The sequence below is a fragment of the Diospyros lotus genome, chromosome 12, assembly GCF_014633365.1.
Source record: "Diospyros lotus cultivar Yz01 chromosome 12, ASM1463336v1, whole genome shotgun sequence".
Classification (NCBI taxonomy): Eukaryota; Viridiplantae; Streptophyta; class Magnoliopsida; order Ericales; family Ebenaceae; genus Diospyros; species Diospyros lotus.
Window position 1 is genome coordinate 15,682,472 of NC_068349.1, and position 25,932 is coordinate 15,708,403.

Genomic DNA, 25,932 nt, shown 5'->3' on the forward strand with positions numbered 1-25,932 from the left:
ATTTTTGGTTATTTTCTGGCTGGAGCGGTTGTGCAGTGGGGGCTAGGATCGGCGGTTCGGTGATGGAGTGACTGTCGTACGGACTACCTTAGGCCGCCGGCGAGTCTCTCCTACCCACTGACCGTTGACCGGTGCCAGGCACTGCTAACTTGCTTAGCCGTTATGTGATTATAGCATGCCTGCTTATATTTTATTCTCGTTGCATGGCTTGATGTGCACATGGGTACGGACTGCATGTTGGGATTATCATGATTTGGCTATGCTTGGTCACGGACATTCTAGTTGGCTAGGTTGCATCCAGCACAGGCATATGCATCGCGTGTGATTTACTATGTGGGCGGGGCATGGCCTGATGCCTGGATGTATGGGCGCCTTGTATCACGTTGATGCTCACTACGCCATTGCATTTTATGTGCATTGCATGGCTACTGATAGTATTTAGTTCTCGGACGGGAGTACCGTTCCGAGGGAGCCTATGGCTCGGTTGTCGGGAGTACTGACGTGGATACGGGTGACGGGAGTACCGCCCCGGGACAGTGCGCACATGTTTGTTGAGGATATTGTTGCCTTTCAAGGCAGCGGCAGGTTGGTATGGGACTTGGGTGCCAGGTGTCTTGTGTGGGCCCCAAGGACCGGTATGTGCTCTTACTATACTGCACTGTTGTGTTGTAGCGTCTCATGACTTGTGTGTACTTGTGGGGCTGTGTTTGGGATGGTCTCTTCTTTTATTTATAGCCTTTCATTTCTTATAACTTGCTGAGTCTTGCGACTCACCTTGCTTTCCATCATTCCAGGTAAGGGTAAAGCAAAGGCCGAGGGCGAGGATCGTTCCACTTAGCAGCCGGCCGCGTTGGTAAGGTGTACAGTTAGCTGCCCCCGTCATCTCTGATGTTTTGCTAGAGTCGTTGTCTTTTATTTTTGACTGTGCCAGGTTGTCATTTGTACCTCCTATTGTTGGCACAGGGTCTGTATGTATTTTTTTTATATATACTCCATGACCGTTGTATCAGCAGGGTGCTTGTGGGCATGCATGTTTACCGTTTTGCTTTCGCTGTTAAATTTCTTATTTATGCATGCCAGGGTATTTTTGTCTTTTATCTATTCCTCTTCCCTTCTGTGAGCGCACTCGTTCGAATAGACCGGGTGATTGGGATATCCGGGCGGGGGTGCTTATATTATTAGATATGTTCAGCCTACTGCCTTTCTTTCTTTATGCTTGCTAAGTCTCTCGACTCACTTTGCTTTCCATCATTCCAGGTAGTGGCAGCGTGGGTTAAGGGCAAGGGAGTCATCATCTAGAGACAAAGTTGGTATAGTGTACAAGCAGTTCCGTCAGTCCCCGTCATTTCCCCGTCAACCCTAGTTGACTTTGATGTTTGAGAGGGATTGACTCTCTTATTTTTGACTGTGCTAGGTCATTCTTCGTGTCTCGTGTATGTCGGCATAGGAGTCTGTATTTAATTTTTATAATGTGACCGTTGTGTTAGCAGAGTACCCGTAGTGCATGCATGTGTATAGTTTAGCTTCCACTGTTTAATTCTTGTGTATGCATGCCAGGGTAGTTTCTGTCTTGTGTTTCATTCTTTCTCCTTCCCTAGGCGCTCCCGTTCAGGTAGTACGGGTGGTTGGGATATCCGGGCGGGGGTGTTTACAAGGAGAGTGATCGAAGACCCTACACTGACTACAGCTCAATAGAACCCACTAATACTCCACCGGTAACCTCAAGAATTTAGGCCCCCCTAAACCATCATCAAGGCCCTGATCCAGAGTAACAAATTTGGGAAAATCTGAAGAAACATCCATCTCAATATACATTCGCACAAATCCCATTCTAGAGCAGTCATTGGTCATGAAATTCGCGTGAATGGGACACCCAAGAGCACTCGCAACAGTGGCAATACCCTTCTCATGCCATCATTCGAGAGGGATATTAAAATTTTTAACCCATATTAGCAAGAAGGAGTGAGCTTCCTATGATAGATCTATACCCACCTCCAAAATTTTTAAAAGCAACGGACGCCTCCCGAAATGCCAAGGCCTACAATCATAGAATCTTAGCATATTTATTTCGTTATCAAAACAAAACAAAAAATAACTAAAGTTATTAGATAGAACCTCAATCAGACCAAAACGTTGTCATAGATGACGAGCAATAGATTGCACCACTTGGAATGGAAGACGGTTGTCGACAAAATAGCTAATTAATGTATTCTGACAATACTTCACACCCTCATTTATAACATCCTCTGGAAATCGCACTATAGGCCCATTTTCAAAAGAATTTAATGGCAAATAATACTTTAATTTCTTAGGCATCCTAATGCCAAGAAACCTAACCAAACCAGCCCAAGAAACATTATTATTCTCATTGGGTCACATTCTTTGGGCATGCAAATCCCCTTCAGTCATGGGCTGGCCTATATCACCATTTGGATAAAGGTCTGCCAATTCGCCAACCCCCTAAGGCCTAGGACCCGCTTTATCCGCAAGCCCCGAATGGCCTGAACCTTTAATTTAAGACCCAAAATGAATTTGGTCCCCATGAGGCCCAATACTTGCGGCATTTATTAGCCAACCCAACTTCCTCAAATTTGGCCCAAAACCATATAAACCCATCTTTGTAGCATTGAAGCCCATATACCCCTGAGCCTGATCAATCCCCACGTGCTCAACATGCACATGTTCTTCCATCCATCAAGCAAGACGTGGGGCCCACGATTTGATTGAGGCATCCAATCATACCCCCACTCTCATATAACTCTCTAAGAGTAATATTATTCAGGGAAATTCTATTTGCAGCCAACGTTTTACTCTTTGCAGCCATAATTAAAATAAATTTAATAATTACTATTGGCAGCCATACTTACTACTCCTTGCAACCAACTATATTCCAAATTTACCCTCCTATACCCATACACCTCTCCGCCGCGACTCACCGTCGTTCTCAATCTTCACTTGCCTTTGACAGTTACCTACACCACACTCCAGTTGTCGCCTTCTCTACAGAGCCGAGTCTCTTTGCTTTGCGCTCTTGAGGTAAGTTTTACTTACATTTTTTATTGTTTGGGTTGTATCCGTGATTTTGGGTTGAATCTAATGTGAACAACTGCAATTTTTTTGGGTTCGATGGGCTGTTCGGAGGCGAGGGATGGGCTGTTCGGAGGCGAGGCCGCCTCCGAACAACCGAGTTTTGAGTTTCGGAGGGGCGAGGTCCCCTCCGAAACTCAGCTTTCGGAGGCGGCTACCCGCCTCCGAAACCTAGGTTTCAGAGGGTTGGGCCGCTCCCGAAACCCAGGTTTCGGGAGCGGCCCAACTTTCATTTTTTTAATTTTTTTTATTTTATATATTATTTTTTATAAAAATATTTAAAAAAACTTAATTTTTTAATTAAATTGTCCTAAATAATATTTTTTTATACTTAATTTTTATTTTATTTTTTATACAAATATTTGAAAAAACTAAATTTTTTAATTAAATAGTGATAATTAAATAGGGATAATTTTTTAATTAAATAGTGCTAATATATGCTAATTAATATTTTTAATTAAATAGTGCTAATTAATATTTTTGTATACTTAATTTTTTATTAAAACTTAATTTTTTAATTAAATAGTGCTAATATATGCTAATTAATTTTTTATTTAGGTACTGGAGTTGAATAATTTAATTTTTAATACAAGTAAATATATATTTTTTAATTAATTTTTTAAATCCATTTTCCTAACTAACATATTTTATATTTTAATAATTATCATATTAACTTATATTATACATGTCCCGAACTCTACGTTTCTGGAAAATTTGATTTTCTCGAACTCCAGAGTTCGGGAACGTTGGTGTTTCCCGAACTCCAGAGTTCGGGAAACACCTGCTTTCCCGAACTCAACACCAACGTTCACGGAGTTTGGGAAACTTAAATTTTTCGGATGTTTAATAATTTTTTTATCGTAATTTTTTGTATTATTTTTATGATATGATACGTGATATGTTTGTCTGTTATTTTGTAGTTAATTACTATTGTTTATTTTTGTGTTATTTTATAGATATGGTACGTGGTAGAAGAGGTGATGCTTCCTCATCTCGCCAGCCTTCTTCTCGCCAGCCTTCTTCTTCTCGAGAGCGTCCTACTGCATCAACTAGAAAAAGAAGGCGGATTGAGAGTTCTAATGAACCGCCTATTTTAGAACGAGTAGAAGAGCTAGTGACAGATTATGTGATACCAGTTCAGGAGCATCCCAACCCTAATGAAGGGGAAGCAACTGCTCAACCATCTTACTCTCATCACGAGTCTCACCAAGAAGATGATATTTCTGAACCACTACCTGGCGGACCTACTGATACATCTATTCTAAAAAGTTTTAAAAATCATGTTGCATTTGCAATATGGGCAGGAGAGGTAAGTAATATTAGTTTTTTTAGTATTTATCTTTATAATTTAAATAATTAGCTATTGTAATTTTTTATAATTTAAATAATTAAGTATTTGAATTTTTTAACAGGAAAGAGGCATATTAAAATGTAGAAATCATGGCCTCAAAATTCCTGAATGGCCATTGAATAATCAGCCTCGTGTTCATGATATTGTTATGAGCTTTAGCTTATCACCCTTGCTAGAATGTACTTATCGAAATATAAATCATGCTCTAGTTTCAGCATTTACAGAGAGATGGCAACCTGAGACTAATACATTTCATTTGCCATTTGGAGAGTTAAGTATAACATTATATGATGTTGCTGCTATTTTGAAGATTCCAGTAACAGGAAGATCTGTATCTGTGCCTCATCATCTGACACCTAGTGAAGCTAGTGATTTATTATGTAGGTTACTTGGGGTTTCATTAGATGTAGCATCACAACAAATTAGAGAGAATCGAGGAGCATTTGTAAAATTAGATTGGTTAAAAAAAACATTTATGCATCTACCAAATGAGGTTTCTATTGAAGAGATTGAACATATTAGTAGAGCATATCTGTTGTTTTTATTAGGTTGTACTTTATTTGTGGACAAGAGTGGGACATTAGTTTCAGTAGCATATTTGACGTTATTAGAAGATTTAAGTATGATCAATAATTATGCATGGGGAGCTGGGTGTCTTGCATATTTATATCGATAGCTCGGCATTGCTACTAGACGAGAGGTGAAGAGTATTGCTGGATATCTTACCTTACTTGAGGTAATTATTTTAATTTCATAATTTTATATCATATATTTATATATATTTAACATAATTATTCATATTAAATTTACAGGCATGGGTGTACGAGCATTTCCCTTTTATTAGAATTAGATGTAACTTGTTATATAGTGAAGATAAGCCACGAGCTCTCCGTTGGATACCTGTTCGCGATACTGATTCTTTACAATCTATTAGGGAGCAGCTTGATGATTTATCACCGGACGAGGTATTTATCATATATATGATTTGTAAGTTAATTAATATATTATAAAATTAAATTTTAAACTAAATAATATTTACAGTTGATTTGGACGCTGTATCGGAGGGTTCAGGCACACCATCCATTTCCAGAAATTACATTTTTCTCATGTTGTCTAAAATGTGGAAATATTATAGAACCATATCATCCTGAGAGAGTTTTGCGACAATTTAGGTATGTACAAACTATTCCTCCACCCCCATTATCACCTGTGGAAGCTAAGCGGGGTCCGGCTACGGCTTTATATCGGGTAATTTATACATTTGTTGATGATATGTGGAATCGATGGGATATGCATTTATTACCACCACGTAGACGTGGTAAATATTCTAAATTTCCATGGCATTTTACACCTGAATATTTAACATGGTATGGAACTATTACACATCCGATTATACAAAATCCTGTACATCGATCCAGTTTTGATAGAGGTGCAGAAGATATGCTCTTGCTTGCTGAATCAGTAAGTTTTTAAATTATATTTAAGTTATTATTGAATTTAATTTATTTAAATTAAAAAAATTAATATAATTATTTTTATTTTTATTTCAGCGTAATCGACTAGCATTATATGTTATCCAGCAGACGATTTCAAGTAGTGAGCCTGTATCTGCTGATGTATGGAGAGAGACATGTCTTGAGGTGAATCGCATTCTAGGCTCTCGGCATCCTTCTGATAATATTGAAGCGTCCACGTCTCGTACATCTCTGCAAAGATAGTTCACTTCGTACTATAGCTTGTTTATAGTTTATTTATAACATCGAGTTGCTTGTAATTGTTATTTATAGTTGTAATTCGTAAACTATAATTTTGAATTATGTATAACTTGTGATAATATTTTATTTTAATATTTATTAGTAAATTTTATTATGATTTATGTAATTTTAATACCATTTACACAAAAATTAACAGAATAAATTAATAGAAGAAAAAAATATAACTTTGTACAATTTTCACACTTTTAACAATATAAAGAAATATTACAAACATATAATATAAAACATACATATTCGTCATTCATAGGTAAATCAAAAATATATAATGTAAAGCATACATATTGATCATTGCTAATTCATCATTCATCAGTTAAATCAAAAACATCTTTTGTAATAACATTTTTGTTAATAAGAGACATAAATACTTGAATTCGAGTTATATATGGTGTTTCCCATTCACGTGCAATATCATATCGATATTTATGCCAATTGCGTGCAACAGGAGGAATTGGTGAACCTGATTTAAGAAATACCTGAAAAAATATAATACCATATTATTAGTAACAAATTTATATTAACATAATTATAGAAACATATAAATAAATTATTAAATAATAATACCTGTACAAAATGACAATCATCCACAAATCCAATAGTAATAATTCTATGTTGTATAACTGAAGGTGCAGCTGATCTCAATGGAAGGTAAGTAAGACACTGCATTCGAGATAAATGAACCAACACAACATTATATTTTGAAGCAATCAAATGACCCATGTCAGGTAAAGTCATCCAATGTTAAGGAGGTGCAACACACTCAAAGCAAGAAAGTGCGTGCATTAACTCATCTACACGCATAGCAGTTCCATATAACTCTATATATTCATCACGAAAGGTATGCAACTCTCCAATCAGATTCATACGAATATCCCTCCAGTTGTGCTCACTTATTCCAAGTAACGCAGCAATAGCACGAAATCCATAATGTCCATCCGACTCCACATTAACAATATTATGTATAAAATGACGTATTTTTGATGGGAATGAAGCATCATAGCCTAGCAATCTCTGTTTGACACTGGTACGATAAAGTTTACCTTCATTCAGTGTCTTAACTGAGCTTTGTATTGTTGGAGATATGCTATCATGAATAGACTGTACTATTTCAAAATATAATGGATCACTTCGAGTGGATGTATCAACTTGAATTTTATTTTTTAATGATGGCTTACCTTTTGTCCGAACTTTCACACTTGGTGGGATCAATGAAGTCGTAGCTGGATCTATTAATTCTCTCAACTTCTGTTTTAATACGATTTTACCTCCTTCTGGTTCTGATTGAAATATATTATAAAGACTTTCCAACTCTGGATCAATTGTTAACACTGAGGACACATCAACAGTATTCACTAAATCTAATTTTGTCCAATAAGGGTGCACAAATGATAAAGGAATTGGTCTTCCCTCCATCATTAATTCTGCAATTTCATGTGCACAAGGTAAACCATGTGTGCTTCTTATCACACATCTACATGCAACTTTATCCACTCCAATTTTTTGTGCCATCTCTGTTTGCTTTAATACCATATTCATTGCATTTTTTGATATAATACCTCTCAATTCTCTAAAAATTTCTGATCTGAAATTGTGTTGTACCAATATTAAACTCTTCTCAAAAGACCCCTTTATCTCAGTATGTTGTAACTCAATAAGAGAATTTATAATTTTCCATGATGATTCAAAGTCACCTTGTGATGATCCCAGATATCTCTTCAGCTTCGCATGTGCGCTCTCAGCCCTTTCAATAAAAACATAAATAGTATTAGATTAATAAGAGATTAATTAGAGTTATTATAATAAAAATAATAACAACAACATTTGAGTTTACTAAAGAATACCTGTTAGTAGTAACATTGCCAAAATGTAATACTTTATTTGTCTACGCTGCAATAAATTTTTCTTTGTAATCATTCAGCCATGTATTTCTCACATAATCAAGTGCTCCTTCATATGCATGATACTCAACCATTAAGTCAGAAAGTAGACTTTGATATTCAATCTCAGTAGAGGCAAAAACAAGAAGATTCCACTGTAACATGAACTTCTCCCATGTCTCCTTTCTATCAAAGAATTTCTTACACTTAGCAAGTATATTTTTAGATATATGCCATCTACATAATAAGGTTGTGGTACTTGGAAAGACTTTATATATTGCATTCATCAATGCTAATTCTCTATCAGTCACAATTACTCCAGGACATGCATTAGATCCCATCACATTCTTTAATCTCTCCATAGCCCATGTATAGTTATCCTCGTATTCATGGTTCATAAATACAAATGCAACAGGAAAAGTTAACTTAGTGGATGTCACACCAACAATCTCAAGAAGTGGATATCTATATCTGTTAGTTTTGTATGTACAATCCATTATCAAGACATGTGGAAATATTTTTAATAAATCTATAGACATCGGATGTGCCCAAAATAAGTCTGCAATACAATTTGATCCATCAGTTCTGTGCCACTCCACATAATTACATTCTCTTAATTTCTTCATCAACTGTTGCATCTGTGATCTACCACCTTTCTCAATAAGTTTATATCTTTGACGCGCATTATATATAGTTTTGATAGTATTAACATTATTCTCATCATCTGCCTTGAGACTCATCAAAATATTTCTAGGTTTCACCAGATTCTCAGACATAGTTTTCAAAATTCCTTTCTCTTTTTCTGTAAGTCTCCCTGCATATGAATGACCCTCCAATTGAACTGCTAGTGGATGATTGTGCACTCCACATATAACTTTCAACTCCCACTGCTCAAATTTCATACCAAGTAATTCAAACGGACAATCACACTTTTTTGAACCTGTGGATTTCCTTTTTAATTCTCCTATTATTTCTTCTTTCTTCTTGGATGGTCTATACTTTCCACTACGTTCACAAGAAAGACGAACTCTAGGTCTTTTTCCAGGACCCCCAGATTCTAAACTCTTAATCACAATCACAATTCCATTTTGTTTTCCAATTTTCTTAGCCCATCCAATGAGTGCTTCTCTAGTATCAAATAGCTAATACAACCAAAAAAAAAAAAATTTAGATATACTTTTTTTAATAATTCAAATAAAATTATTAAAAATCTATCATACCTCATTCGTAGTAAATTGTTGAATAAGATCAAATTGCTGGATTCTACAATTCGACTCCTATAAAAAAAATTAATAAAATAAAATATAGATTAGAATTTGAAAATAAAATATTCCCTAAACCTAAAATTCTGCCTCCCCGAAGGCTGGCCTTCGGGGAAGTCAGCCTTCCCCGAATTCTGGCATTCAGGGAATTATGGCCTCCCCGAAGGCTGGCCTTCGGGGAAGGCTACATTCCCCGAAGGTTGGCCTTCGGGGAAGGTAGCCTTCCCCGAAGGCTAGAATTCCAGCATTCGGGGAATGCAGCCTTCCCCGAAGGCTGAAATTCGGAGAAGGCCAGCCCTCCCGAATTCCAGCTTTCGGAGAGGCAAGTAACCTTCCCATTCCTTACATTATCTCTATATTTATTTATAAATAACTCATATTACATTTTTATAAACACAAACACATATTTTAAAACAAATATTTACAGATTACTTACCTGTGTCTGTGCGTCATATTCTTTTTCTAAATAGCTATCCTGTTCTTCCTCAAACTCGTCCCAGTTCTCCGTCAATAGTTTGGTGTAGTAATCCATAATCGATCATAAAATGTATGAATCGCTGATGAGAGAAAATAGATTTGTGTGAGCTGAAAGTGAGTCTCTACGTCTCTAAGAGAAAGAGATACAGAGTCTCTAAGTCTCTAAGAGAAAGAGATACAGATTTTAGGAGAAAAGATTTGATTGGGATGAGCCACTGTGAAGAAAGAAAATTTTTCCGACGAAAGACGTATGTCAGGTGGTGGTGGTTGAGTATTGAAGATAAGGGTAAAATTGAATTTTTATTTAAGGGTATTTTAGGTATATTAAAAAAATGATTGCAATGAGTAAAAAGTTGGCTGCGAATAGAATTTCCCTATTATTCGGCCACCCTTCAACAAATTACCAATCTACCCATAGTGCAAATTTACAAAATTAACCTTAGCCAGTGCTTCCTCTCTCTCTCACACACCAGAGGTCTCAATCTCTCACTCTCTCACTCTCTCTCTCTCTCTCTCTCTCAGCCGTTGAGTCTTTCCTTCCCTCTCATTTTCAGCCGTCGGTCTGGCTCCCTTCCGGCAGCCTTTAGGTCAGTCTAGCGTAAGTATTATCCACCAGCGTCTCTCTGTCTCTCGGCTCGATTGATTCGATCGTGTCTTGCTCTCTCCCTTTCTGGCCATCTCTCTCATTCTCCCAGTCGTGCGATCGATCGTCCTCCATTGCAACAGTTTTGATTCTCTCAAGAGCTCTATAAAAACACTAATTTACAGAGATTCAACCGTCCGATCTTCAATCCGAGCGTATTTATACCATGAAAGTGGTCCTGATCTACAAGAAGGTAAGTCATTTAGTTTTATCAGTCATGATTTTCAGTATACATCGATAATATATATGTATATACGCACGATTTGGGTTTTACCGAAAGTTTAAACTGTGATTTATGGAGTTTCGATCGTTGAATGTTGTTGGTTTTTGGGTATGTGGGTCGATGGGGATAAGGGTGTCGGGTGGTTGTGTCAGATCGCCGGAAACCACCGACCACGGTGGCCGATGGCGACTGGTAGTCCGTTTACGTGGGTGTTGAGCACATACATTTAAAAGAAGTTGAAGAAATAAATCATGCTTGAGGAAGTTAAATCATGTTGTGTTTTTGTTGGAAATGGTGATTAATTGTATCTTTTGTTTTAGTGTTATAACCCCTGCGGTTACATTTCTGTATCTCATATATGTAAACCAGAACAGGTATTCACGAAAAAGTGTATGATAGAATAAGCTTTAAAGGAGATTTGGAGGTGACAGAATCAACCTTTCCACACAATCTATCATCACATAATTTGAAAAGTGTAAAAGAATTTCAAATCAGGTATAAGATAAAGCGGAACCTAAAATGTAGTATACACGTTCCAGTAAGCTTCCCACAACATATGTCCAGTCATTTTATGTGGTTTAACAATTTGTTTAAGTACTAGAAGTATCATGTGATAGTTATATTGTCACCTTGTACATCAAATAGACATGAAAAATTAAATCAACGTGTAACTTAAACAAAAAAAAAAAAAAAATGATTTTCTAGAATATTTATTGATAGTCATAATATTGAACAAACCTGAATTTGTTGTATGCCTGTGAGATCCTTGCAGAAATCAGTTAGAATCTAGTTGCATGTTGGCCGCACATATGTTTGGAAACGAGCTTCCAATTGCCCAGGCAACTGTTCCGGTGAGCATCTGGTGGTTGGTTCCTCAAGTCCAAGGCAATGATGGTAAAATTGGGTAAGTATAAAACTATCATAGGTTTTGGCCTGGGATTTATAGATTTAAAGAAAGGTTCAAACCCATTTATAAAAAGTCCGATAAGAAGATGGCCCAAGTAAATCTATCTTATCTTTGAAGAAAGCGGGCTTGGCCCAGTTGCTCAAACAAGAACCAAACCCATCCCATTTTGGTCTAAGCCCATTAGCTGCCCTTTTTAAGGCTGGTTTGGGTTTTACTTGGGACTAATTCTTGGCTTTACCTTAGTGGGTCTTGGACCCATCAATTTGAGCCTTGGAACCACCCCATCTTCATCTCCTCCATCGCCGGCGATTCATCAGAGCTTAACAGGGAGGTTTTTGTTTTTGTTTTTCGATTTCTCATTTCATTTTTAACTCACTGTTTTGTGCAAGTTTCTTCGATCTAATCTTATCTTTGAGGTGTTCTATGATCCAGGGAAATGGTTGTTATCAGCACAGGTGCTTATTTTCTTTCTGGTTTGATGTAAGTCAGCATATAGTTGGACGTTTAATGCTTATTTTCTTTCTGGTTTGATGAATGATTAGGTCGTGCTACATGTGACTTTCTTTGGACTAAATGCATGTCCATGTCTGATGCGATTTTCCTTCCAAAGTACCATTTTACGTGTCATTTTCAGTTTGTTGTTGATAGTATTTAGAAAGTGTGCCCTGAATCTGGTGGACTAATTTAGTTTCCTGGATTCAATGGGTATGTTAAAGTTAAAGGACACTGCCAGATTGATTGCATGATATTTTATACCTCCATTCATTAGTATGATTTTAGATTGGGATAATATTTTATACTTCAATTGCTTTGTTAATTGGCAGGTGACCGATTTGCATCGCCACAATTGATCACATAACAATTCCATCAAGTCGCGGCCCAGATTTTGGAGTTCTTGGACGTGTTGAGGATGTAACAGCATTAGATATTATTTTTTATCAGCATATTTTATTATTTTAGACTTTTATTTTATTACTCAATTTTATACTTGTCTGTTGCTATTGTTTTAATATTCAATTTGTCAATGGTTGTAAAAACGACTTGTGATCCATTGTTGTAAAAACGACTTGTGATCAGTATATTTTATTGTTAAATGGCGTCACCATATGCTTGGGAGTGAGTCCCCGTTGATGTGCAACATTGTGTGTTTGACAATCTTTTATACCCAGCATAGCATCCAACAAAGACATAACACATTTAAATTTAAACAATGATCCATTCATGAAAAAGAATCATGACTCGAAGGTCAAGTAGCAATAAATTTCCATGCACAATTGAGTCTTCATTCCTACAAAATGAGAATCTACAATCATTACTTCACATAAACTCACCACCTAAACATACAAAATAGCCAGTGATGTGGGCTCATCCACATGAAAGTTTTCAACCCCTAATGCCCCCCTTATCACTTTAAGGTTTTGAAATGCTTTCTTTTTTTTATACTTTTTTGTTTTGGTAAATATTCATTTATTTTTTTGTTTATAAGATCTCATGAATCAAGTTTAAAGACCTCTAGCTCCTTGTATCATATCCAGCAAATCTAATGCATTCAAGTCCAGAAACAAATGTCATCTCCAAAATCATCTAATTGCCAAAGACTTCACGAGTACAACTAGAAACACATATACTGCAAACAATTGTCCAATATAACATCACACAAATGCCACAAATGTCATCTATTTCCCATTCTTGTCCTCTCAATACAAATCAATCAGTTCGATTTCTTTAAGACCCTCACATATCTGCAATGTTGTAATGCCAATTTCACTCTTATATGCACAATGTATCTCCATATCCATCTTCACTCCCGAAGGACACAATAATCTTGAACTAATATCTACGGATTGGTATTTCACAAGGTGAATGTGAACTTAGTCGGATCCCTTCTTCTCTGTAGTCACTCCAACAACAACATTGCTCACCTACAAATTTCATAATTATATCAGCGACGACCGTTGAATTCTGCAGAAAAAGGAACTGTCAGAGTGGAGGAGAAGGGCCAGATGGGGATGGTTGCAAGAAAACTTACCAATTTGCCACTTACATCAACCTACATAAGATTCTCGACAACACCGGTTTGGTTTTGAGAATGAGGCATTGCCTGCAACAAATTCAACAACATTTGAGAGAATTAAAAACCCATCAAAAAACAGACAACACTACATTTTAAGGTCTGTTTTATCTTATACCTGATTTGAAATTCTTTTACACTTTTCAAATTGTGTGATGATAGATTGTGTGGAAAGACTGATTTTGTCACCTCCAAATCTCCTCTAAAGCTTATTCTATCATACACTTTTTCGTGAATACCTATTATGGTTTACATATATGAGATACAGAAATGTAACCGCAGGGGTTACAATACTAAAACAGAAGCAACAATTAATCATCATTTCCAACAAAAACACAACATGATTTAACTTCTTCAAGCATAATTTATTTCTTCATCTTCTTTTAAATGTATGTGCTCAACATCCACATACCCAAAAACTAGTCGGCCAAACCCAACACCTACGTAAATGGACTGCTAGTCGCCACCGGCCAAGGCCGGTGGTTTCCAGTGATCTGATGCAACCACTTGACACCCTTATCCCCATCGACTCACATACCCAAAAACTAGCAACATCCAATGGTCGAAACTCCATAAATCACAGTATAAACTTTCGGTAAAACCCAAATCGCACGTATATACATATATATCATCGATGTATGCTGAAAATCATGATTGATAAAAGTAAAAGGCTTATCTCCTTGTAGATCGGGGCCACTTTCACGATGAAAGAAGATCAGACAGTTGGAATACCCAAAATCAGTGATTTGCAGAGCTCTTGAGAGAGATGTCGAACCTGCTGCAATGGAGGAGACTCGGCTTCCGCTGCAATGGAGGAGGCTCGGTCGCACGACCAATAGAGAGAGAGAGACAGAGACGAGTATGTTCACGGCCGGAAGGAGTACGTGGTTGCAATCGAGAGAGCTAGAACGAGTCGAATGAACTCTGCATTCACAGCCGAAAAGGGAAGAAGGCACGGCTGGAAGGGGAAGAAGGGCGAGGGACGAACTCTACATTCATGGCCGGAAGGGGAAGAAGGCACGACCGGAAGGGGAAAGAAGAGGGAAGAAGGGAAAGGGAGAGAGGCAGTGGGTTTGCAGCATGGGAGAGAGAGATAGAGGTTTCAGAAATTTGAATTTCGTAGGGGGGAGGGTTGCTGTTTTGTTCGCGATATATCGCAAGGTGGCATTGAGGGTGGCCGAATAGCATAACTCCTCATCTAAAATCCTGTGTGATGGGAGATGTCTAGCCCCTTGATTTCTCACTAAGATCCTTGGTTCAATCGCCTTATCACTCGTTGTTAACGGTAGAAACTCGACCAAATCTGTTGGCACAACCACGCCTAACCAAGTCCTACCCTCCCGCCAATCCCACTCATCGAAAAACTTATCCATTGTAGCTCTAGCCTTTAGTACTAAAAAATTCTCCAGATCGAAATGCCCATCCCCACTCGACTGTTGCAGAGCCTTCCACCAATCATGCTCGCCAAAAAACCCATAAGAGCGACCAAAGCTAGCTGGATTTTCCCTTCCAACTTCTACAATTCAATCCCCAGAAGTATCCCCCATGACTAGTGATTGACAAATATGATCCTCTATGATGGAGTCTCGAAGGGACCCCCTATCACCCTTGATATCCCCACGGTGACCAAAACTATCATCAAGAACCTCACCAGCCTCATCACCCCATCGTTGTGACTGCTGCACCGATGAGTTATTTAATCGATTTTCATTACCCACCATCATCGATGAAACCAAGCAACCATTAACCATCCCCTCCTCCCTTGGAGTATCTGAACCCTAAAAAAAAAGGATTAATAGAGTGCATATCTAATGCCTAGGCCAACTCCGAATCGTCATCACTCCCTTCCAACGACTCTAAAACTGCTTGCCCTTCCGAACAACCCACCATCCCTTCCCACACCTTTTACCCAAAAGCTTGTCGCTCACGGTCATTGGTTGGATCTCCATAAGCCTCATTAGAGGACTCTGCACCAACCCCTTCCACCATGTCTTCATCCTTGATGACGACGAGCAAGCATCCATCGAACCTTCCTCACCCAACTCCTCATAATCTTTTGCAGTTGTCTCTAGATCTCGATTATCTTCCTTACCGAGTTCCTTCCTCACTCTCTAATAAATCATGCGAACAAGATGTTGCTTCTCGGGGGATAACTTAGGCCGAGGTACATCCAATAGAAAAGTAATCCCATACTTGGCAACCTCTTTAATTAAGATCGCACCGAAACCCCCTTTGATGTTCCCTTTAACATGCAGTTTCAACAACTCCTTACCATAAATTGCCGAAGCAACTTGCTCTCATTGCATATCCACCGAATCTGATCGCCCCATATCCTTATCCTCCTTCGTTGCTCATCCATCCTTAGCTTGACAATCACTACCACCAAAACCAGATTTGGGCGGAAGTGAAGACGATCATCCATGACCCTTTAAGCCACCATCCACTCCTTTCTTAAAGGATCTTACCGGTGAAGCTGGCCTAGACCCCTTCAGACCTCTCGAGTGCGTTGATCTCCCCATCTCAACTCCTTTTATTTCTCTCTACCTAGAGAGAGTAGTTGCAAACACCCGATTAGACTCAACATTGTTGTGCTGTAAATTTGTCAAGTGTTCCCCCGGTGCATATTTTTAACGAATAAATATAAGTGGGTGAATTTTTTTCTAAAAATAAATAGTAAATGAATGATCAATAATATTAATAATAATGGTTTTGAGGGTAAAATTATCCAAGAGAAAAAATAGTAAGTCAAACTATAAATAAGCCAAATGAATAGTAAAAAGATAGACTTTTGGGAGAACAAGCAGTAGAAGAAATGGGAAGATATGTTGTTCCCAGAATGCTGAATTTTTTCCCGGAAGGCTGGATCCTCTTCCCAGACTCACATCCTTCCCGAAGACACATTTTTATTGGAATATAACAACAAGGCTTTCCTCTTAGCTACCTACACTCACATCCTTCCCGAAGACACATTCTCCCCAAAATAACCTCAAGGATTTCCATCCCGACTACACGCACTCACATTTTTTTAGGATGGCTTTCCTTCTTGGATGCAATTTTTCCTCCTGCGAGGCCTTTCTTCCCGGAATCCATTCACTCCTAACTATCCTCATTTCCTTCCCAAACTGCTTCATTTCTTTCGCGTGCCGCTGCTAGCAACCTACATGGCCTCGTTCCCGAATGTAGCATCATTCCTAGAATGGTCGCGCTCTGTGGCGCCCCCAATCCCATCTCGTGGTGGTACCCCCAAAACAACACTGTTTCATGCCCAAAGGTTGTTGCTTCCAAAAATTCCACCGCTGCCTCCCTCGCGACCTGCCAAATGAGACCCCTTCCTCGCGCTTACAACCACCAAGCTATGAGCTCTCTCACTTATGTATGCGAAAAGATTAATTTTATACTAATCCAACTCCCAATTTTTGAAATAACACTTAGACCCTAAAAATTTTTAAAAACTCTCAATCACCTCCCTATTCACACATTGCAACCCACATGCATGTAAGCACACGTGGGCACTCTTGACTAAGCTACATGGCTGCCACTAATTCAATTCTCCCCAACTCGCCTCTTTTCAATTAGGCTGCACATGGATGTTCCATGCATTATATGGTGTCTTGCAATCTTTAATTGGGTGTAATCCCTGACGACATCTGGTAAATGCACTATAAACGACCCTCTCCCACGGAGAAAAATACATATTTTATATTCATTTATTGCATTCTTTATTGTGTAGCCGGCGAAACCTCCGCGAGTTCCCTCGGATAACTATTTTTCTTCTTATATTGACTTAAGTAAAAAAAAGGCATACATGAGTGAGGTATCCCCTCATGCCTTCTAACTTATTCTTGTAAGTGCAGTTATGCCCTAGACATATAGGAAGTTACTATCAAATGGATTAATCCTATATCAGAAATGCACCCAGGGGCTTATTTGAGATTCCAACCAGACAATCAGAGACCGGAGCCACCCACCACATATTTTCATGAGCAAACACTTGTCAGTTGTTCGTCTCGTTTCACCATGGATGTTGTGTTCTCGTACTACAAATCTCAATTGTTGTATTTTGGCAACAACATATCTTTATTGACCTTAATGACTCCACATTCACCAATGTAAATCCAACTTCATCTAAATCTATTTGTGCCAAAATTGCATGCATATTAACTTATCATAATGAAAATCTAATATTCCGATCTAACAATAGAATATCATATTTAAAAATAACAAATATAAAGGTCAAATAATGTCAAACGATCGATAAATAAATCTCAATAGAAAATATACCAAAATATCGAATCTAGGCAACAAATTTGAGTAAAAACAAATCTGGATTTGTCTGGAAGATTTATCAGATCTAGAGTGGGCTAATAGGTCGGGTCAAACCAGATCTAGAGTAGATTTGGGTAAGGATATGGGTAAGAAGCTAAAGTTTCTTTAATGACAAAGACTTGAAGACGATGATAAAGGATCTATAACAACAGTCGGTGAAGGGCAAGGAAGGTCAATGGTCATCGGTGATGCAAGGATAGCTACTATGGCAAGGCCGATGATAAAGGAAGGCCATGGGATGGTCTGCAATGGCTGTTCCAAAAGCAAAAAAATCAACGATAGCAACTACGACGACGGCTGAGGCAATGTGGTCAACGGCGACGATGGCAGCAACAACTAGAAACCCTAGCTAAAAATATGATGCAGAACTTGTAGATTTAACAATTGAGATTTGCCAAAAGCTTATGATTTGATTCAACGACTTTGATACCAATTTTTTAAGATTTTAGATTGAAAACAAACCACGATCAAATCATCAATTACATACACAAACACAGAATTTTACGTGAAAAATTCAAATCGGGAAAAACAGGAGTAAAAAGAACAAAATATTACTATGATGATATTAATACAATAATAGTGATATAACTTTAATAATTTTAGGATATTGAGTACTTATTTATAAACCTAATACTCATATAATGTATATAAAAAATTATATTCTAATTAGAAGATAAGTTAAGAGGATAAATCTTTAATTAAGATAAAACCCAATCACAATCGAATTTGACATTCTAATCATAGTTAAATTCGAAATCCCAATCTAAGATAAATTTGAATTACGGGTCACAATTATAATAGCATTAAAATCAAACAAGTATTTCATTTTATATATCAAAAATCACAGTAATTGCTCTTTTAACTCAACTTTGATATATATGTAATAATAACAAGGGTCTTTACTCAAAAGTATTAATTAAAGGTAATTTATTAACTCATAAAACCAAATAGTATATTCAAAACCTCCTTAATTGACGTCTTCGCTGGACCAAAAATTCTATACTAATCAATCTTATCCAAGTCAAATTCAAAATACGGTCCTAACTTGCACCCGCACAATAATGATCCATTCATAACAGTACGAAAAGACAAATAATATATAACTTATAAACTACCAAAATTAATATAAGATTAAGTCCTGTTCAACTTTCCTTTAATTTGGTCGATGGTTCAGTTTCCTACTAATTCCAATGGGCATGAGGTTTGACGGGGCGCCGACAGAAAAAACAACTGTTTAATATATGGGTTACAAATATATTTTTATTCCTTAATTTGAGGGGATCAATTGTGCTTCTCAAGTTATTAAAACAGACCTATTACACCTTTTAAATTTTAAAATTTTGTGCATGACATACATGCGTTTGGATAAAATTTTACATTAATATAATATATATTAATAAATTATACATAATTATTTTATCTTTAATAAATTATACATAATTATTGATCAAAATTTTATATTAATATATACACACAGTGTCGGCCGTCACATTTTCCTTTACTATCAGCCACCTTCTTTTTTTTTTCTTTCTTCATTGCTAGTGGCCTTGGCCGCCAGCTTATTGTCTTTAATGGTAGTTTCCCCCTTTCTTCGCCTTCTTCTTATTCTCCTTTTGATTGATTGACCATTACAAACCCACAAATGGATCATTCGCCATGAAACCCGATCGGGTTTCACCATCGACCGCCATCTTCCTCTTCGCTGCCACTAGCCATCTCCTTTTCTTCTTCTTCTTTCATCGCCAGTAGCTTTGGCAATAAATTATATACATATATATATATATTATACAAAGTAACATATATACAAGAAATTATATGTTTATCAAAACTCAATCGATTAATTTATTTGAGGAATCGATTTCACACACAACAACATATATATATATATATATATACATATACAATGACGGGCTGGACACTGACGATGGAAGCGTGGACGACGAACGACGGGGATAGAGAAGTTGAGGATGAGTTTGGGAAGAGAAGGTAGAGAGATGAGAGACCCATTTCATCCCTCGACGAATGACAGGGATGGAGAAGTTGAGGATGACTTTGGAAAGAGAAGGTAGAGAGAGGAGAGACCCATTTCATCCCTCACTCTCCTCAACTGCATGTGATTTAACGCGTGGTGTTACCTGGATGATGAGGTGCATGATTAGTCCAAGATTTTGATTTGAAGAGAGTAATAGATCCCTTTTATAACTTGAGGGAGACGATCAATTTTTCCTCAAATTAAAGGGTATAAATGGTTAAACGGGTTAAGTTCATAGACATGGATGCGTTTTTAGCATGTTTCCAATGATCGCATCACGACCACCCGATATAGCTAAACAAGATATGGCATGTTATTTATCTACTATTATTATGAATCTGATTAAAGATACTAAAATCGGCTTAAAGAAGTGAGCCATGGCCAGGCGTCACGAATGGGGGATCACTCCCCCCACATTGATCGCAAATGAAATGTCACGCGATTATATAAAGTATTAAATTAATCACACTTAGCAGCAATTGATTTTTGAACGTGAACGTGACACGGACCGGGTCGTTCATGATGCCAGATCTTAATTTGAGCCAAACTGCAAGCTTCCTTGGCGTCGTGAAAATGTGTTCCAAGACTGGTTCAGTTCAAAGTAACATGGGTGGTTTCAAAGAAACAAGCAGTTTTGAGGATATTTGTTTATCCTATCCTAGTCCTGGGTTTTCCCCGTCTCGGCTGCAAATGGAAAATGGGAAAACGTGGCAGCCCGTTTGTCCGTCAATTTCGTTGGTTTCGGTGTTGACAATAGCAGATCGAATCAAATTCCCTAAAGACAGTCCTCGACAAGGCTTTGGGGGCCCACTAACAAAAACAAACTTTCACCGTTCGGCTAACCACTACAAACACAGGATGATTCATCTTCAACACCCATGAAATATTTTGAAATATAAAAATAGAGGTGGAAAGGAGAAAAAACTTACGGTCTAGATTGTTGTTTGTCTTACAGCAATTGCACCCTTACATGACGGGAAGATCATGAGTTAAAAGAGTTGTGAAGATAATTTCTTTACAAAATAAAACAAAGGTAAAGCTACATGTAAAAAATGACCTGCTCTCCCTCCTTGCAAAGCAAGTAAACTCATGCAATAGGAATGCTCTTAAGACTATTGTTTGTCCTAATAGTGTTGGAGAATATACAGTATACCATCCCCATCATAGCAAAGGATAAAATGTAGACAACAAAAGAAAGGTTTCAGACCTGATGGCCATGAATACCAGCTTGCAAGCTTCAGTTCATTTGATCAGCCTAAGATTAGTGGGTTATCAACTTCTTCGATTTAGATGAGCAGAAAGCATAGCTATAGCTATTGCATCAAACAAGAGACTGGATTATCACATGATAGGAGAAAACCACCCAGTAAGAATTCTATGTTTTCAGCTCCCATTCCCCCCTTTTTCTCCTCATTGACAAAAACCTTAGTTTCAATCAAGGAAAGGGAAAAAAGGAAATTGGCAAACAAAGGACAGAATCATAGGAGAAAAGCACCAAATGACGAGACATATTTAATACACTACTCAAACAGTGAGTGGTAAAAATACATTTAGGCATTTCTCAGCTTAACAGGGATAGGTCTCTATTTCTCATGCCCTCTAGCATATATTCACACAGCTAGATATCATAACTCTCTCCATCTAGCATATTGCTCCTATCTAAAAAGGTTAACTGCAATTTCAAAAACGCTTTAACCTCTCTCTAAACTCACTCGGGTATATTACCACTGAGTCGACACAGAGACCACCTTTTGTGTGCGTACAATCAATCTGAGTCATCGAAAATTTAATTTTTGTTGGGGCGCTGGGATTGTCAACAAGGAAATCTCCCACATGGCAATATATCCATTTCCCGGTTTCCCCCAAGAAGCACTGAGATATGGCTTCTTGGCCATCAGAAGTTGTGAGATGGAACCGTGCAGGCTTTTTATCCCATCCGTGGACATGCTCAGAGTTACACACCCGACGACCAAAACTCTTATAGGTCCGTCCCAAATGCAGCCTGAAAAATAGGCTGTAGCTCCCAGCCGGAAAGGGAAACTCCAATTCCCCATCAACTTCAAACCACCAGATTTGCTGGAGATAAGCAACCGCGCCAAATCTGAAGGCAAAGGAATTCACATTAATTCATTCACGTCAATGAGATCAGGAAATAAATCAGGGCACAAATTTCTGTCCCAGCAAGTGGACTAAGTTGCAAGTCCATAAGCCTTTGAAGCAATCCCCAAACTTTATTCTACTAAGTACACAGTTATAAGATGGAAATCTTCAGCTTTAGAACAATTAAGTTCTGATAGAACATAAAAGAAAGAGATACATTGTATATACATCGGGTTAAGGACAGTCAATGCTGCACTATATACGATGAAAGCATACTCTCTTACACGTAGAATACATAACATAAACTCAACTAGCTAACTGTACAGAGCACTATATCCAATCCAGAACGTATGAATCAAGACCACAGCAATATCTTCTGTTTACAAGGTTCCCATTAAGAATACCAATACAATAATGATCTTGAAACCTCACCTAGATTCGTCGGTCTGAATACGGTTCCAATACCTCCGATCGTCTACTCCTGTAATCGCTAACCCACATGACGAAATTGATAAACAAACTCTTCCTGTTCTCTTATCCAGCCACACTTTCTGCACATAACCCAAATCAGAAACGACCAAATCAGCAAACTTTAACAACCAAAAGCCAGTAACTAAAGATCAAAAGTCCAGCCTTTAATCCAACATAAAAAGGGCCAGTTAGTTTTTCCCTGAATGACAGCATCAATTTAATAATTACTTTCTACCTTATACAATTACAATGAGGAACAATAAGAGGAAGGACTTCTTTTTGGGGGAATTTCTTCAAACATTTTCCCCGCACAGTTTCTGCCCCAGTTTCACTTTTTCACTTCTCAGAAAAGCAATTTCCCAGACACAAAAATAATCAAGCACACAGAACCAGGCATAATACGAAAGAAAACCAAACCTTGGTGCCTCCATCAAAGGAATTTTGTCGGCAGAGCCTCGCATATATCTCTTTCTTGCACAAATTCGACGGGAAACGATCAAACACTTTCTGAATAACAGAGTGATAATTTTGGGGCAATTTGGACTCCCAAACAAAATCGGCCGAGGAAGCGCCCGAAAAGGCCCGATTCAGTAAGGCGAGTCTACAAATCTCCGGCGGATCCAAGTAGGCCACGACCGAGGCAACGCAACTCTCCGGCAAGTCGCCGAGACTGGGTTCCGGCGACGGTGGGTTCCGGGCGGTGAAGAGAGATGAGAGCCCAGAGCCCATAAAGCGTTGGAAACTTCTAGAACGGAACGACGAGGAAAAGAGAGATAGAGAGAGAGAGAGAGAGAGAGAGAGAGATGACGGAGCGAAAGAAGACGGTGCCAAACTGCGAGGCAACCAGCGCCACTCAGCCAGCTGGTATTTGGATGCGTCCTTGTCCGCCCTTAGATTTTTCCCTTCTTTCCGTCTTTTCGGTTTTCCTGCACTGTACTCTCCAGCACCCAATTTGTGACAAATATCTTTTGGTTAACTATAAAAAGAAATATCTTTCGTTGTGTTTCTAATAATGTGTCGAATGCTATATATTCATTTTGTAGAAGATATATGACTCTTTATTGGTATTACTATTCGAACAAGTATTAAGACTCTCGTATTAATATTTTATATATTTAATATAAAATATTATTATAAATATTAAATTTAAATATTTAAATAACACTTAACATCATAACTAAATACCCCTTGTACATTACCGACAAATCAAATCAAAGTGCTTGGATTTTAAAAATAAAGTCCACTACACTTGCTTAGTTTAATGCTTTATGGGGTACGATTTCCAAAAGAGCTTAAATTTAAGTTATAAAAAAGCCAAATAAAAGAAACTTGATTTGCCAATAAAAGCAATTTTTTTTTTTAAATGTGAGTAATGATAAGATTCATTATGATAAGATTCAGTGTTGGTTTGATGGGTTCGATTCTCGTCTTGTATACTGAGACGAATCTTCATACATGTAATTTATCTCATCTATCGTAACTAATGGCACGAGCATTGCGAACCACACAAGGACAATCATCCCAATGATAAGATTCATGACTGATAATAGTATCATTAGTCATGAATCGTATCTTCGGTAAATGATGTTCTAGACAGATGAAACAATAATATATGGTTTTCTTAATTTCTTTTAATAAGAAAATGCTATATAATTTACGATACTCTTATTAATCATGACTCTTAATATTATTCAAAGTTTAAAACATAAATAAAAATTCAAATAAAATTTGTTAATAAAAAATATGCTCTCTTCTCCTAAGATCCTGTTTTTGAAAGTTGCATCAAAGGCTTGGGTATTTTTGTGACTGTTAGTAACAAACGCCAACTAAAAATCCATACCAAATGAACTCTAAATGTAATAAATGCATTTTATTTAAAAATTAGTATTTATTTATTTATTGATTACAGTTTAATTGTGAAAAATGATATGACTTATAATTTTAATATATCATTTTGATATTATTTTATGCCTAAAGTTGTATTAGAAGCATCTTTTTTTCCAAAAATAATTTAGACAATAAAAAAACAGTTAACATTTGGACAGTATTACTATATATTAGGGTAGATACTACTAGATACTAGACAATTGCCTTTAAACAATATGATTATAAACCCAAGCCGTTGGTAGAGATTAATGTGTTAATTTAGAGTTCATTCGGCTCTAATTTTGTGTTTCTTTTGCTAATCTAAAGATTAATGTGTTAATGGCTATGTTCCTATTCAATAACTTGAAAATAATTTGAAATGATAATGGATAAATATTTATTATCTAATTAAAATTGGCGATGAATAAATTCCCAAAGGTTACATGCTTGGTTGAAGCATGTAACAAAATTAATGGCCATGAATAAATATATAATTTGAAGCATGCTTGGCGATTAATACATTTTTAATTTTTATTTATCTCCATTCATGCTTCATAACCTCTAAATTTATAAATATCATTTTTATATTACAACATTAATTTATACTCTATAATTTGTGTATATAATGTAAGTTAGAGACTTACCAAAAATATTTCTGTCAAAATTAGATAATATAGTCAAGATTAATTGTAAACCTTTAAATTAATATATTTTATTATTGTCGAGATACAATAATAAATTTATAATTGTAAAATAATATTCGTCTTCATCTTCTAGTTTCTAGGAGACTTGTCAAATAAAAGGTAGTCAGGGGTGTAGGGTGTATCCCATGCAATTTGTTTAAGTTAGTCTCAATTGAAAAACAGAGAAATATTAAGGTAATTTGTGTAAGAGTTTTTGCGTATCTTAATTAGATGAATCACTTTCTATTTATAGAAGTTAAATGCCAACAGATGAAAAAATATCTATATCTTTTAGGATCTTCCATTCTAAATTTTCAGGCAAAAACTTTAAAAGTGAGTTGATGCATTCTTAGCCATCCATAATCCAAAGGGTCTCTCGAGAAAGGTCCCTAAAAAAGTTTTCCGAGGATTGCTCTATCAAGGTCTCCCAAGCCTTTTTTGTGCTTCTTCCTCTTGAACTTGTCTTGAAATTAAGTCCACTCTCTCAAACACATCAATTTTTAATTTCAAAAAAAAAATTAAAAGTTGAAAAAAGGGTTGTGGAGGTGGTGAAAGGCAACTCAAGTGTTGACTTTCCAAATTCCAAAATTCATTCTCTATTTGTATGGAATAGGATTGAAAAAAAATGGCAAAATACATATTGTTGCCCAAAAAAATACCCAAGAGGGGATGAATTGGGTTTTTCAAAGAAATTAATAATTTTAGCTACTCTTAAATTTGTGATCTTAATATATGATAATTACAGTAAGATTAATAATAATAAAATCATACAACTACAAGAAAC

The 25,932-nt window shown here is 37.0% G+C and overlaps 3 protein-coding genes across 3 annotated transcripts; all 3 read right to left on the minus strand.

The window, feature by feature from the left end:
- Positions 1-6,010: 6,010 nt before the first annotated feature.
- Positions 6,011-7,719, minus strand: LOC127787527 (uncharacterized). Its single transcript, XM_052315585.1, has 5 exons — positions 7,386-7,719; positions 7,006-7,268; positions 6,775-6,870; positions 6,614-6,686; positions 6,011-6,144 (listed from the first exon to the last, which is right to left on the minus strand). The coding sequence occupies exons 1-5, from the start codon at positions 7,717-7,719 to the stop codon at positions 6,011-6,013; spliced, it is 900 nt and encodes a 299-aa protein (XP_052171545.1).
- A 373-nt stretch (positions 7,720-8,092) lies between these two features.
- LOC127787528 (protein FAR1-RELATED SEQUENCE 5-like) lies at positions 8,093-9,881 on the minus strand. Its single transcript, XM_052315586.1, has 2 exons — positions 9,786-9,881; positions 8,093-9,229 (listed from the first exon to the last, which is right to left on the minus strand). Exons 1-2 carry the CDS (start codon positions 9,879-9,881, stop codon positions 8,093-8,095), a joined length of 1,233 nt encoding a protein of 410 aa, XP_052171546.1.
- An 11,630-nt stretch (positions 9,882-21,511) lies between these two features.
- LOC127813947 (F-box protein PP2-A12-like) lies at positions 21,512-23,532 on the minus strand. Its single transcript, XM_052355104.1, has 3 exons — positions 23,017-23,532; positions 22,561-22,679; positions 21,512-22,129 (listed from the first exon to the last, which is right to left on the minus strand). The coding sequence occupies exons 1-3, from the start codon at positions 23,326-23,328 to the stop codon at positions 21,709-21,711; spliced, it is 852 nt and encodes a 283-aa protein (XP_052211064.1). The 5' UTR covers positions 23,329-23,532; the 3' UTR covers positions 21,512-21,708.
- Positions 23,533-25,932: the final 2,400 nt, after the last annotated feature.

What these genes read in the sequence shown, in the direction of transcription:
- LOC127787527 (XM_052315585.1), bottom strand. Translation starts at nt 7,719, where the DNA reads ATGGCACAAAAAATTGGAGTGGATAAAGTTGCATGTAGATGTGTGATA. An exon ending in TGTGAAAGTTCGGACAAAAG is followed by an intron (nt 7,269 to 7,385) that starts GTAAGCCATCAT and finishes TACAAAGCTCAG; the next exon opens with TTAAGACACTGAATGAAGGT. An exon ending in ATGATTGTCATTTTGTACAG is followed by an intron (nt 6,687 to 6,774) that starts GTATTATTATTT and finishes ATATTTTTTCAG; the next exon opens with GTATTTCTTAAATCAGGTTC.
- LOC127787528 (XM_052315586.1), bottom strand. Translation starts at nt 9,881, where the DNA reads ATGGATTACTACACCAAACTATTGACGGAGAACTGGGACGAGTTTGAG. An exon ending in AATATGACGCACAGACACAG is followed by an intron (nt 9,230 to 9,785) that starts GTAAGTAATCTG and finishes TGGTTGTATTAG; the next exon opens with CTATTTGATACTAGAGAAGC.
- LOC127813947 (XM_052355104.1), bottom strand. Translation starts at nt 23,328, where the DNA reads ATGGGCTCTGGGCTCTCATCTCTCTTCACCGCCCGGAACCCACCGTCG. An exon ending in CCTTTGATGGAGGCACCAAG is followed by an intron (nt 22,680 to 23,016) that starts GTTTGGTTTTCT and finishes GGTTATGTGCAG; the next exon opens with AAAGTGTGGCTGGATAAGAG. An exon ending in ATTCAGACCGACGAATCTAG is followed by an intron (nt 22,130 to 22,560) that starts GTGAGGTTTCAA and finishes CTTTGCCTTCAG; the next exon opens with ATTTGGCGCGGTTGCTTATC.